Here is a 14,012-nt window from a genome sequence, read left to right as displayed (position 1 = left end):
TTTTTTTTTTTTTTTTTTTTTTTTTTGGTTTAAGAGAATTTTAGAAGAGAAAGAGAAAAAAAAACAGACGTGGGGAAATGAAATTGTTTTGACAGAAAAGCTTTTAGAGCAAAGACAGAGATGATGACTCGTATATAAATTGGAGGAGACAGAGAAGCAAAAACGCGCTTATTAGAGGAAAAATCTTTGTTGGGATGATATACTTAAGTCAGTCATTCGACAAAAAAATGATATTTAATGCTTTCTCTGTAGCTTTTGCTTTATGTCAACATCATTTTATTATACGTTAGTCATGTTAATGTATTTTTTTCCTTCTCTCTGACTCATAAAATAAAACATTCTATTTCCCTAAGGTTTTTTTTCTTCTTTATTTTGCGCGTCTTTTACGTTTTTGAGACTTCATTCATTTTGGTCGGTTCTGTCGGCTTTGTTCGACCTTAATCTGAAGATATTCCTGTGTATATATATGTTAGTTTAAAACTTTAAATCAGTTGCTTTGTAATATAAAAACTATGAAAAGTGTTTTCTAACTGATTTGATGATATTCAACGAGAAACATTAAATGTTTAAGAAGATTCTTGTAAAGTTTAAAGTAGTCCAAAACTATATAACTGACTAAAAATAAATTCAAAGTAGAAATAGTTGAATCATAATTTCGACTGTTCTATTTCTTTTATAAATTACAAAGTTTAAACTATTGAACTTAATGATAGATGGATTGATATGGTCACTCAAATTACAACTTTAAATGAAAACAATTTGTTTTTTATTGCTAACGCAATTGCTAAAAAGTAAAAACCAAACATTTTCATTATTCAGAAAAAAAGAAAACAAATGGTCAGTTTGGCGTCTAAAAATATCCAATTCTAATTTTAATTATATCTCCATATTTTATTATTAGTTAATTTACGTCTGAGGCTTTTAAATTCGTATAGAGGCTAACAAAGCCCGATATAAGGCCCATCAAGATTGAAAGAAAAAAATACTACCGAGTTTATTTCTTCTACTTTCCCACGCGTTTCACGTTATGTCTTCACTCTTTTATCTTTTTTTCTCATAACTCAAAAGTCAAAACTGAAAACAATCTAATTTGTTCTGATACAGACATGGCACAGTTTGTTGTCTTCTCGAAAAGCTCGCATCTCCATTGATTTATTTTCTTCCCGGATTCTTTTGCTAATTACCTTCTGAGTGAGGCCCTTTGACTTTTTTCAATTTACCCAAAAGTACAACGATTTTGCAGCGGCGTGTGCTCCAAAAGACTAGAGCTTTCACTCTCTCCTCTCTGAATCTGATGCTTTGATCCATTCGTATTGTTATCATGCATTCACCATAATTTCTCACCGGCTGCAACTAGGGTTTGTTTTTTTCCGGCTTGTTTTGGTTAACGAAAGCAAAAACAAACAACAATGGTGTGTTTCAATTTCAATGGGATCAAGACGAAGAATACTCTAATTGGACTTGGTTTGGGACAGATCCTCTCGCTTCTCCTCTACCTCTATCAGCTTTACTGCGTCTGAGTTCGCCAGAAAAAGGTTTCACCTTTTTCTCCAAATTCCAACCCTAAACCCATTTTTTTTTTAAACCATTCATTGGCTGGAGCAACCTTGTATGCTGTCAGTAATGTCAGTCAGGTAAGCAAGTCTCTGTCTAGGAGCACTAAAGGAGTTTTCACAACAGCTCCTTCCTTTTCTGGAGCTTATACACGACAATGAGACCCTTCCCTTTTCTGGAGCTTATACCTTCCATATTCGGAACCATTTACATTTAAGGTGTAACATTTCAATGGCTTGTTCCTTTATGTTTAGCGCCGTTTTAGAGGCTCTAAATTGCTTCTATAATTTCCCAACAAGTCGCACCTACCTCCCCAAGCATGTCCTCAAGACATTTACTTATTTGGCCGATTTCATCATCAAGGCTCCAATTCCATATTATTTTTTTTTTTTTCCACGTTTAGTTTGTATAGACCATTGTATATGAGCCTATAAAAGCTCTGTTTCGATTTCATTGTAAAGCACCTAGCTATTATCATTGATTTAATTAAACGTTCAGTTTTTCTACAAAGTGTCGTCATTGTGTTCTCTTGTTCTTGTCTTTAGGATCGCAAACTCCATCACCATCTCTATCATCGTCCATCTTCCGCATCAAAGCTTGTCAACTCTTGAGATCTTGTGATCAATCAGATTTGGTGGATTCATATCAGATAATAACTTGCTAGCTAGCAAGTTCTCTTATCGGTTAAAAATGGCATTATCCAGATTGACAGATCCATGGCAATGTTCCACGAACATGAAAGCTCTTGAGAAGTGCATAGTTTAAGTCTCCAAAATTTTTGGATAAAAAAAAAAACAAAAAGATACGGTTACACTATTATGCATACTTCCTTTTTCAAAACAACTTAATATTATTTCAATCTTTCTTCTCCTTTTTCTTTTTTTTCAAAACTAAATGAGCTACTTATAAAATGGTCGAGAAGGACACATCATTCTTTATTTAGATGATAGTAATTAAGTAGAAGTTCTAATCTAGTGGATATTTTGTATAATCTTTAATGCAATAAATGTTTTAGATACTGATTTGGCCAGAAAAAAAAATCGATATGAACTCCTTATAAGCTAGTGATGTTTAGGGCAAGAATTCTGTAGCAACTGTGGAGTAATAATAAATATTAAAGTGACCAAACTTTTTATTTAATAGAAGTCATGTACAATCTAGGATTGACAACCTTCTATAACACACACACAAACTGGAAATAACTTATTCAAATACTAGCACCAAACTCTAGCATTCTTTTTTTTCACATGCACACAATTATTGAAAACAACGAAAATAACATTCTGAAACTTGGAAGTCGTAACTTCATGGATACGCTTGTTTAGGCAGTCTCAACTTTAGTTGTCGATCCCTTGGTGCAGAAACTAGAACATGCCTTTGCGCATTGTGCTATCGCTCCATTCACAATTTCGCTCGCATCTACTCAGCGAAACAGTAATAGAATGGGTTAACATTTTCTCTTGTCTACCGTTCGAAGATAAATAATAATATTATAATTTTTGAGTTTGGATGCTTCTTTTTACTAGAGCTTTGGAGTGTGTTCATGGCACCGCACACTGAAGATGCACACCCCAACTTGCAGTATTCATTGACAGAGACAGCATCACCTAGAGTAAAACTTTCAAAAAATAAATTAACCTTGATGGAACTGGCAACAATTGACATGATAAAGCACGATATAAAAAAATTACCTGAGTTTTGGAGAGTGTCATGTTTATATCCGTTCGGACATGTACCCCCACTAATGATTTTGCATCCACTGAGTGATGCACAAACTGGTCGGGGGGTTCCCGGAAGACGGCAAGCGTTGTAGATATTTCTGGCACTTGTATTTGGGCAGCAACTCTTTGCTTCCACTTGAATTTGTGCGATGACCAAACTCATTATGAGAACACTTAGAATCACAGTTTTGCCTTCCATCTTTTGATTTCTTACTTGTTTGATCACAGTATATATTTAGTTTGTGTTGATGAAATGATGATGAAACAAGACTTGCTTAGAGTATCTTTATCGGGGGTTGTTAGGTAGAGTTCTTAGTTATAATGTGATTAAAATTAAATCAAAATTGGTGAATAGGCTAAGAAAGACTTCTTAGAGCATCATTATTGGTAGGTTGTTAATTTTAGGGTTCTTAAAATTTTTAGTATTAAAAAGTATATTTTTATAAGTTAAGAACTTTTGTTTGTTAATTAAAATTGTACTCCTCCAATGATAAGCTCTTAGAAATGAGGTTCTTAGTTTTGAAAAAAAAAATTAATGTTTAAATGTTTAAACAATGAAAATATTATTATTGCATTTCATAAACTTTTAAACATACAAAACACAAAACATATTAAAATAGAAGTAGAAATTACATATGGGGAAAAAGTTTAGTTGTAATATTGATTTGTGGCAAATTTTTGCCAGATATTCTCAACCAAATCATCCTTCAATTGTTGATGTTTTTCCTGACTACGAACTTCCTTCGGCTTGCTGAGAATGGTCATCAAATTGTTGACATTTGAAGGTCTATCAGTTGAAAATGTAGAGTCCACATGTGAAGTTCTGTGTGTTTCTACTTGTGCGAATTCTGTTGGATCCAACTGTCTATACCCATCTCGTTCGTCTTTTACTATCATGTTGTGAAGTATGATACACGCTCTCATTATCTTTCCAATTGTTTCCTTATCATGGACAAGATCCGGATTTTTGACTATAGCGAAGCGAGATTGCAAGACTCCAAAAGCACGCTCGACATCTTTACGGACAGCTTCTTGATATGTAGCAAACAAGGATGCCTTTGGATCTTGTGGAATCCGAATAGATTGGATAAAAGTAGCCCATTTTGGATAAATACCATCGGTGAGATAGTAAGCCAAATGATACTCGCGGCCGTTGACAAAGTAATTAACTTTTGGAGCATGACCTTGTAATATATCATCAAAAACCGGAGAGCGATCAAGAACATTGATATCGTTTAACGTACCTGGAGGTCCAAAAAATGTGTGCCATATCCACAGATCATGTGACGCTACAGCCTCTAAAATGATGGTTGACTTTCCGGATCCACGTGTGTATTGACCTTTCCATGCGGTCGGGCAATTCTTCCACTCCCAATGCATACAATCGATGCTTCCTATCATCCCGGGAAATCCTCGTAGCTCTCCAATATCGAGTAAACGTTGAAGGTCCTCTGGTGTGGGTCTCCTTAGATACTCATCTCCAAATAAATTTATAACTCCTTCAACAAAATTGACCAAGCATTGCATCGTAGTGGTTTCAGAAATCCGGAGGTATTCATCAAACGCATCAGCTGCACGACCATATGCCATCATACGAATTGCTGCTGTACACTTCTGTATTGCAGAGAGACCGAACCTTCCGGTAGCATCTCTTCTTTGTTGAAAGAATAGAATTTCATTAGAGAGTCGATCAGTAATACGCATGAACAACGCCTTGTTCATTCTAAAGCGACGACGAAAAAGATGAGGAGGGTATGTTGCATCTTCACTAAAATAATCGTTCCACAAGCGGATATGTCCATCTTCACGATTTCTTTCAATATGGACTCTTTTTTTCCTTGGCTTTCTTGCTTGTTGGCGATCAGCATGAGCAGCACTAATATGATCGAACGCTTGATCATACACTTGCTCAAATCGATCATCAAGCACTTTGTCCAAATTTTCAAAATTATTACTAGAAGAAGATGCCATTTATTTCACGAGGCAAAATGACGAAGATCAAAATAAAGAAGAAGATATGGAGTTGTGGAGTGGTAAAAGAAAAAGATGAGCAATGAAGTTGTAGTAGAAGAAGTATTAACTTATTTGAATTGTAGTAGGAAGAGAAGAGATAAGAGTTGTGGGAGTTGTGGAAGTAATATATGACGATCTTATATAGAGTGGCACAAGTCAACTACATTAACAAAAAATAACAAAGCAGTCACGAGCAACAAGTACAAAGAAGTCACGAGGCAAACAATTACAAAGAATTCACGAGGCAAACAATTACAAAGAAGTCGGCATAAAAAACAAGAGTAAAAATGGGTCCTTGAAGTCACGAGCAACAATTCACCAAGCATTCTTGTCATAAACCTGTGTTTAGTTGTCTCTTCGATCCACGAGCATACTTGTCTCTATCTGTCACAAGCCACAACAACACATCCATCAGTTTAACATCACAAGAACACATAAAGGTTGGTAATCAAAAGCACAAAAACATAATATGACACAACAGAAACTGATTACAATAAAAAGTCAAGAACACAAACAGATTAAACATCACATTAAAACTTCAACAACAGAAACCGATTACAATAAAAAGTCAAGAACATAAACAGATTAAACATCACATTAAAACTTCAACAACAGAAACCGATTACAATAAAAAGTCAAGAACATAAACAGATTAAACATCACACTAAAACTTCAACAACAGAAAAATATGACATTAAAACATGAAGAACAGAAACCGATTACATGAAAATGTCATCAATTAGCTTGTTCTTTAAAGCTATATCATGATCAGTTAGTGGCTCTGTTTTTGCAAGTATCATTTCAAGGAGGTTACGATTGCTAATCTTCTCTGTCAAAGCAAAATTTTTTTGCTTTAGCTCCAATATCGCCTCTAACTCCAACAGATACTTGCTATCTTCATCATCAGTGGCTGTTTTCTTCACATTCTTTTTTTTTTGCCTTTGAAGCCTTAACACCAGGTGGACGAATCATTGAGTCATCCTCTCTATGGTTCACTGGTTGGGAACTTGAAGAACCGTCCATACCCTTCCTTCTTTTAGCCGTTCCATTCCCTTTAGAAGATGAACTAGCACACCATTTCTGATCATATCTAAGCTCAAGCCAAGCATGTTGTAGGGTGAACTTTACCTTGTGATCATTGAAGTATATTTCGTTGGCTAGCTTCATAACATCATCTTCATTTTGGCCACTTGATCTCTGTTTGGTTGCAGCTTCGTAGCATCCAACAAACTTGCACACATTGTCATTTATCTTCCCCCACCTCTGCTTGATATGACTAGGGGCTCTCTTTTCTAAACCGACAACCTTTGGACTTGCATTGAAATATTCAGCAACCCATTTCCAATAAGCTTCACCTTTTTGACCATTACTTACTATGGGATCCTTGCTCGTGTTCAGCCATGCACCAATGAGCTCAACATCATCCGCTGGTGCCCATTTATTTCTTGATCTACGACCTTGTGATGTAGCATCAGAGCATTGAGTGCTAAACTCAGGAACTTGGATTCACCAAGTTCAATACTTGGTGAATCTATTTCATGAGGATTGGTGTGGGTTTCTCCTTGACTATTTAATAGGTCCATGAAGCCAGGAGAGTGGGTATATGGGTTCATGGAATCGTTTTCTTTTAAATGAGAATGGAAGAGATTGTTGAATGGTTTAGAGTAAATTGTTTGTACTTTGAAGGAGGAATGCTTAACTATATAAGGTGAGATTAACTTAGTTTGAAAAAGATTTGGTTGGTGTGGTTAAGCAATCAATGTTAGAGCAAAGAGAAACGTTTTGGTGGTTGTTGTTATTAGCAATCAATGTCAAAGTACACATTTACCTAACATAACACAACCAAACATTGAACTCAAAGACCATAACACTAAGCATTGAACTCAAAGACCATAAGTATGATGTAGACATTCCTAATCAACACCTAACAAGCATTTATTCTACCCACCAAACACAATGCAATCAATAAAAATTATCTACATATATCAAAGCTTTCTCACAAATACAATTCAAAGTTTAGAGAGCCACAATAACTATGCAATGTGAAACGGTAAAGGTGTGGGGAGAGCTTGAAGTGGACAAGGTGTGGTTCATATGCCCAACTATATGCATTTATTATAAAGCAAAAACCTTGACATAACTAGAAAGATAGAGAAAGCATGTGAAGATGAGCAACTTCATAGAGTTTAAAAAGACGTACCTTTGGTTCTGCTGCAAAGGATTAAAAACCGTGTAGCTAGAGATGATTGTGTTGTTCCCTAAACCGTGACAAAACGAAATAAGATTAAAAGACAAGATAACCCAACTCTCGTTTAATTATCAATCAGTCTCATGGGTACAAACCTGGATGCAACTTAAGAGTCGACACTTCTGAGGATCTCAAAAGAGAGAGCGAAGCTACTTAAGCCTCTCAAGTCAGGAGCTTGATGAACAGAGGAGTCTCTCAATCAGGAACAAGCTCCTCGGAAACGAACATGGAAGGCATTCGAGAGAGAAGACAAGTAAGAGAGATATCGAACCATAGAGATATCACTATGACATGTTTTTTTACTTTTTCTTTTTACGAAAACTCTATCTATTTCACATGTGCCTCTAAGAATCAATCGGGAACAAGCTCCTCGGGTGTTTGTTTAGAGTTTAGATTGTGAGTGTATTCAAAGCTCATGAACAAGGCAAACCTCAAAATTCAATCTCACACTCAAAATCAAATCCATACGTAATCCTAATAACATAGTGAATATGTAATTGTAAAGCTTTGGTTTTCAACAAAGATCCTTGAACAAGACAAAAATTACCTTGTCAGATTCCTCATCTCCTTTGGATCTTCCTCCTAAAACAACCACAAACATATCACTTATCTCCACCAGATTTTCCAACCTGTAATCCAGTGAAATACACCATCAATACAATCAATAGTCTTTAATCAATAAAACCACGGTTAGTGAGTGAGATTGAATCGAATCGGTGAAGAAGAAACTCACCGGAGAGAAGAAGACAGTCGGATAATCTTCAATTTGGTGAATAGGACAGTCACCGTCGCCGATTAACTGACCCAGAGATCCGCCGATTAACTGACCCAGAGATCCATAATTGCGACTATAAACTCCGCTTGAGATCTGCTGTCGCTGGATAGGACAGTCACCGTCGCCGATTAACTGACCCAGAGACGCTTGAGTCACTGTCGTTGGAGGTCACCAAAAATTGAAATCGTTCTCCTCTGTTTGCATGTAACTCTTCGCGAGAGAGAATGAAGAGGAGAAAAAAAAACAAGTTTTCTTTTTTTCTAAAATGTTTCACCCAACCAGTTTTGACCACGTTGATGACTTAAAAGGACTCTTAAACCTCTTAGTTAAGAGTTCTTAGTTATAATGTGATTAAAATTAAATCAAAATTGGTGAATAGGCTAAGAAAGACTTCTTAACTAAGAGGTTTAAGAGTCCTTTGAAGTCATCGACGTGGTCAAAACTGGTTGGGTCGAACATTTTAGAAAAAAAGAAAACTTGTTTTTTTTTCTCCTCTTCATTCTCTCTCGCGAAGAGTTACATGCAAACAGAGGAGAACGATTTCAATTTTTGGTGACCTCCAACGACAGTGACTCAAGCGTCTCTGGGTCAGTTAATCGGCGACGGTGACTGTCCTATCCAGCGACAGCAGATCTCAAGCGGAGTTTATAGTCGCAATTATGGATCTCTGGGTCAGTTAATCGGCGGATCTCTGGGTCAGTTAATCGGCGACGGTGACTGTCCTATTCACCAAATTGAAGATTATCCGACTGTCTTCTTCTCTCCGGTGAGTTTCTTCTTCACCGATTCGATTCAATCTCACTCACTAACCGTGGTTTTATTGATTAAAGACTATTGATTGTATTGATGGTGTATTTCACTGGATTACAGGTTGGAAAATCTGGTGGAGATAAGTGATATGTTTGTGGTTGTTTTAGGAGGAAGATCCAAAGGAGATGAGGAATCTGACAAGGTAATTTTTGTCTTGTTCAAGGATCTTTGTTGAAAACCAAAGCTTTACAATTACATATTCACTATGTTATTAGGATTACGTATGGATTTGATTTTGAGTGTGAGATTGAATTTTGAGGTTTGCCTTGTTCATGAGCTTTGAATACACTCACAATCTAAACTCTAAACAAACACCCGAGGAGCTTGTTCCCGATTGATTCTTAGAGGCACATGTGAAATAGATAGAGTTTTCGTAAAAAGAAAAAGTAAAAAAACATGTCATAGTGATATCTCTATGGTTCGATATCTCTCTTACTTGTCTTCTCTCTCGAATGCCTTCCATGTTCGTTTCCGAGGAGCTTGTTCCTGATTGAGAGACTCCTCTGTTCATCAAGCTCCTGACTTGAGAGGCTTAAGTAGCTTCGCTCTCTCTTTTGAGATCCTCAGAAGTGTCGACTCTTAAGTTGCATCCAGGTTTGTACCCATGAGACTGATTGATAATTAAACGAGAGTTGGGTTATCTTGTCTTTTAATCTTATTTCGTTTTGTCACGGTTTAGGGAACAACACAATCATCTCTAGCTACACGGTTTTTAATCCTTTGCAGCAGAACCAAAGGTACGTCTTTTTAAACTCTATGAAGTTGCTCATCTTCACATGCTTTCTCTATCTTTCTAGTTATGTCAAGGTTTTTGCTTTATAATAAATGCATATAGTTGGGCATATGAACCACACCTTGTCCACTTCAAGCTCTCCCCACACCTTTACCGTTTCACATTGCATAGTTATTGTGGCTCTCTAAACTTTGAATTGTATTTGTGAGAAAGCTTTGATATATGTAGATAATTTTTATTGATTGCATTGTGTTTGGTGGGTAGAATAAATGCTTGTTAGGTGTTGATTAGGAATGTCTACATCATACTTATGGTCTTTGAGTTCAATGCTTAGTGTTATGGTCTTTGAGTTCAATGTTTGGTTGTGTTATGTTAGGTAAATGTGTACTTTGACATTGATTGCTAATAACAACAACCACCAAAACGTTTCTCTTTGCTCTAACATTGATTGCTTAACCACACCAACCAAATCTTTTTCAAACTAAGTTAATCTCACCTTATATAGTTAAGCATTCCTCCTTCAAAGTACAAACAATTTACTCTAAACCATTCAACAATCTCTTCCATTCTCATTTAAAAGAAAACGATTCCATGAACCCATATACCCACTCTCCTGGCTTCATGGACCTATTAAATAGTCAAGGAGAAACCCACACCAATCCTCATGAAATAGATTCACCAAGTATTGAACTTGGTGAATCCAAGTTCCTGAGTTTAGCACTCAATGCTCTGATGCTACATCACAAGGTCGTAGATCAAGAAATAAATGGGCACCAGCGGATGATGTTGAGCTCATTGGTGCATGGCTGAACACGAGCAAGGATCCCATAGTAAGTAATGGTCAAAAAGGTGAAGCTTATTGGAAATGGGTTGCTGAATATTTCAATGCAAGTCCAAAGGTTGTCGGTTTAGAAAAGAGAGCCCCTAGTCATATCAAGCAGAGGTGGGGGAAGATAAATGACAATGTGTGCAAGTTTGTTGGATGCTACGAAGCTGCAACCAAACAGAGATCAAGTGGCCAAAATGAAGATGATGTTATGAAGCTAGCCAACGAAATATACTTCAATGATCACAAGGTAAAGTTCACCCTACAACATGCTTGGCTTGAGCTTAGATATGATCAGAAATGGTGTGCTAGTTCATCTTCTAAAGGGAATGGAACGGCTAAAAGAAGGAAGGGTATGGACGGTTCTTCAAGTTCCCAACCAGTGAACCATAGAGAGGATGACTCAATGATTCGTCCACCTGGTGTTAAGGCTTCAAAGGCAAAAAAAAAGAATGTGAAGAAAACAGCCACTGATGATGAAGATAGCAAGTATCTGTTGGAGTTAGAGGCGATATTGGAGCTAAAGCAAAAAAATTTTGCTTTGACAGAGAAGATTAGCAATCGTAACCTCCTTGAAATGATACTTGCAAAAACAGAGCCACTAACTGATCATGATATAGCTTTAAAGAACAAGCTAATTGATGACATTTTCATGTAATCGGTTTCTGTTCTTCATGTTTTAATGTCATATTTTTCTGTTGTTGAAGTTTTAGTGTGATGTTTAATCTGTTTATGTTCTTGACTTTTTATTGTAATCGGTTTCTGTTGTTGAAGTTTTAATGTGATGTTTAATCTGTTTATGTTCTTGACTTTTTATTGTAATCGGTTTCTGTTGTTGAAGTTTTAATGTGATGTTTAATCTGTTTGTGTTCTTGACTTTTTATTGTAATCAGTTTCTGTTGTGTCATATTATGTTTTTGTGCTTTTGATTACCAACCTTTATGTGTTCTTGCGATGTTAAACTGATGGATGTGTTGTTGTGGCTTGTGACAGATAGAGACAAGTATGCTCGTGGATCGAAGAGACAACTAAACACAGGTTTATGACAAGAATGCTTGGTGAATTGTTGCTCGTGACTTCAAGGACCCATTTTTACTCTTGTTTTTTATGCCGACTTCTTTGTAATTGTTTGCCTCGTGAATTCTTTGTAATTGTTTGCCTCGTGACTTCTTTGTACTTGTTGCTCGTGACTGCTTTGTTATTTTTTGTTAATGTAGTTGACTTGTGCCACTCTATATAAGATCGTCATATATTACTTCCACAACTCCCACAACTCTTATCTCTTCTCTTCCTACTACAATTCAAATAAGTTAATACTTCTTCTACTACAACTTCATTGCTCATCTTTTTCTTTTACCACTCCACAACTCCATATCTTCTTCTTTATTTTGATCTTCGTCATTTTGCCTCGTGAAATAAATGGCATCTTCTTCTAGTAATAATTTTGAAAATTTGGACAAAGTGCTTGATGATCGATTTGAGCAAGTGTATGATCAAGCGTTCGATCATATTAGTGCTGCTCATGCTGATCGCCAACAAGCAAGAAAGCCAAGGAAAAAAAGAGTCCATATTGAAAGAAATCGTGAAGATGGACATATCCGCTTGTGGAACGATTATTTTAGTGAAGATGCAACATACCCTCCTCATCTTTTTCGTCGTCGCTTTAGAATGAACAAGGCGTTGTTCATGCGTATTACTGATCGACTCTCTAATGAAATTCTATTCTTTCAACAAAGAAGAGATGCTACCGGAAGGTTCGGTCTCTCTGCAATACAGAAGTGTACAGCAGCAATTCGTATGATGGCATATGGTCGTGCAGCTGATGCGTTTGATGAATACCTCCGGATTTCTGAAACCACTACGATGCAATGCTTGGTCAATTTTGTTGAAGGAGTTATAAATTTATTTGGAGATGAGTATCTAAGGAGACCCACACCAGAGGACCTTCAACGTTTACTCGATATTGGAGAGCTACGAGGATTTCCCGGGATGATAGGAAGCATCGATTGTATGCATTGGGAGTGGAAGAATTGCCCGACCGCATGGAAAGGTCAATACACACGTGGATCCGGAAAGTCAACCATCATTTTAGAGGCTGTAGCGTCACATGATCTGTGGATATGGCACACATTTTTTGGACCTCCAGGTACGTTAAACGATATCAATGTTCTTGATCGCTCTCCGGTTTTTGATGATATATTACAAGGTCATGCTCCAAAAGTTAATTACTTTGTCAACGGCCGCGAGTATCATTTGGCTTACTATCTCACCGATGGTATTTATCCAAAATGGGCTACTTTTATCCAATCTATTCGGATTCCACAAGATCCAAAGGCATCCTTGTTTGCTACATATCAAGAAGCTGTCCGTAAAGATGTCGAGCGTGCTTTTGGAGTCTTGCAATCTCGCTTCGCTATAGTCAAAAATCCGGATCTTGTCCATGATAAGGAAACAATTGGAAAGATAATGAGAGCGTGTATCATACTTCACAACATGATAGTAAAAGACGAACGAGATGGGTATAGACAGTTGGATCCAACAGAATTCGCACAAGTAGAAACACACAGAACTTCACATGTGGACTCTACATTTTCAACTGATAGACCTTCAAATGTCAACAATTTGATGACCATTCTCAGCAAGCCGAAGGAAGTTCGTAGTCAGGAAAAACATCAACAATTGAAGGATGATTTGGTTGAGAATATCTGGCAAAAATTTGCCACAAATCAATATTACAACTAAACTTTTTCCCCATATGTAATTTCTACTTCTATTTTAATATGTTTTGTGTTTTGTATGTTTAAAAGTTTATGAAATGCAATAATAATATTTTCATTGTTTAAACATTTAAACATTAATTTTTTTTTTCAAAACTAAGAACCTCATTTCTAAGAGCTTTTCATTGGAGGAGTACAATTTTAATTAACAAACAAAAGTTCTTAACTTATAAAAATATACTTTTTAATATTAAAAATTTTAAGAACCCTAAAATTAACAACCTACCAATAATGATGCTCTTATATACTTACAGGGGATAGGTGTGTTACACACACCAGGCTGTTCACGTGTTTTCCATTCTCAACCTACCAAAATTAACTACAGTTTTCCACCACACACTTTAGTTCACGTGTTTCCAACAAGCTATATAAAATCTACATACAGGCTGGACCACCCTATCGCAATGGCTACCCCAAACTATTTTACCTTCGGCGAATCTGCTCAAAATAACTTTTTATGTTTGGGAAAAATCAAAATTTATTCGTGAAAACTTGTTTCATTTAGCGAACTTTATGAACTAAACGTTGAATTTGATATTATATATTGTAAACATC

The 14,012-nt window shown here is 36.3% G+C and overlaps 5 protein-coding genes across 6 annotated transcripts; 2 read left to right on the top strand and 3 right to left on the bottom strand.

Moving 5' to 3' along the window:
* On the bottom strand, positions 2,791-3,542 carry LOC104788174 (thionin-like). Its single transcript, XM_010513883.2, has 3 exons — positions 3,246-3,542; positions 3,078-3,161; positions 2,791-2,973 (listed from the first exon to the last, which is right to left on the bottom strand). Exons 1-3 carry the CDS (start codon positions 3,472-3,474, stop codon positions 2,876-2,878), a joined length of 411 nt encoding a protein of 136 aa, XP_010512185.1. The 5' UTR covers positions 3,475-3,542; the 3' UTR covers positions 2,791-2,875.
* LOC104789782 lies at positions 3,924-5,246 on the bottom strand. The gene is made up of 3 exons (XM_010515429.1): positions 4,715-5,246; positions 4,391-4,519; positions 3,924-4,339 (listed from the first exon to the last, which is right to left on the bottom strand). Exons 1-3 carry the CDS (start codon positions 5,244-5,246, stop codon positions 3,924-3,926), a joined length of 1,077 nt encoding a protein of 358 aa, XP_010513731.1.
* LOC104789781 (glutathione S-transferase T3-like) lies at positions 5,864-8,376 on the bottom strand. Its single transcript, XM_010515428.2, has 6 exons — positions 8,365-8,376; positions 8,270-8,295; positions 8,084-8,165; positions 7,632-7,658; positions 7,489-7,546; positions 5,864-6,745 (listed from the first exon to the last, which is right to left on the bottom strand). Exons 1-6 carry the CDS (start codon positions 8,374-8,376, stop codon positions 6,192-6,194), a joined length of 759 nt encoding a protein of 252 aa, XP_010513730.1. The 3' UTR covers positions 5,864-6,191.
* On the top strand, positions 8,933-13,479 carry LOC104789779 (putative nuclease HARBI1). Of its 2 annotated transcripts, XM_019246152.1 has the most exons (4): positions 8,933-9,077; positions 9,182-9,715; positions 9,801-9,858; positions 11,674-13,479. In XM_019246152.1, exon 4 carries the CDS (start codon positions 12,100-12,102, stop codon positions 13,420-13,422), a length of 1,323 nt encoding a protein of 440 aa, XP_019101697.1. In that variant the 5' UTR covers positions 8,933-9,077; positions 9,182-9,715; positions 9,801-9,858; positions 11,674-12,099; the 3' UTR covers positions 13,423-13,479. The 2 variants fall into 2 exon arrangements, with proteins under 2 accessions (XP_019101697.1, XP_019101696.1); XM_019246151.1 differs by lacking the exons at positions 8,933-9,077; positions 9,182-9,715; positions 9,801-9,858 and adding an exon at positions 11,243-11,334.
* Positions 8,971-11,502, top strand: LOC104789780 (glutathione S-transferase T3-like). The gene is made up of 5 exons (XM_019245436.1): positions 8,971-8,982; positions 9,052-9,077; positions 9,182-9,263; positions 9,801-9,858; positions 10,560-11,502. The coding sequence occupies exons 1-5, from the start codon at positions 8,971-8,973 to the stop codon at positions 11,336-11,338; spliced, it is 957 nt and encodes a 318-aa protein (XP_019100981.1). The 3' UTR covers positions 11,339-11,502.

This window comes from Camelina sativa, chromosome 5, assembly GCF_000633955.1.
Source record: "Camelina sativa cultivar DH55 chromosome 5, Cs, whole genome shotgun sequence".
NCBI classification, from domain to species: domain Eukaryota; kingdom Viridiplantae; phylum Streptophyta; class Magnoliopsida; order Brassicales; family Brassicaceae; genus Camelina; species Camelina sativa.
Note: the sequence above shows the minus strand (reverse complement) of the source record. Positions and strands in the feature narration are given on the sequence as shown.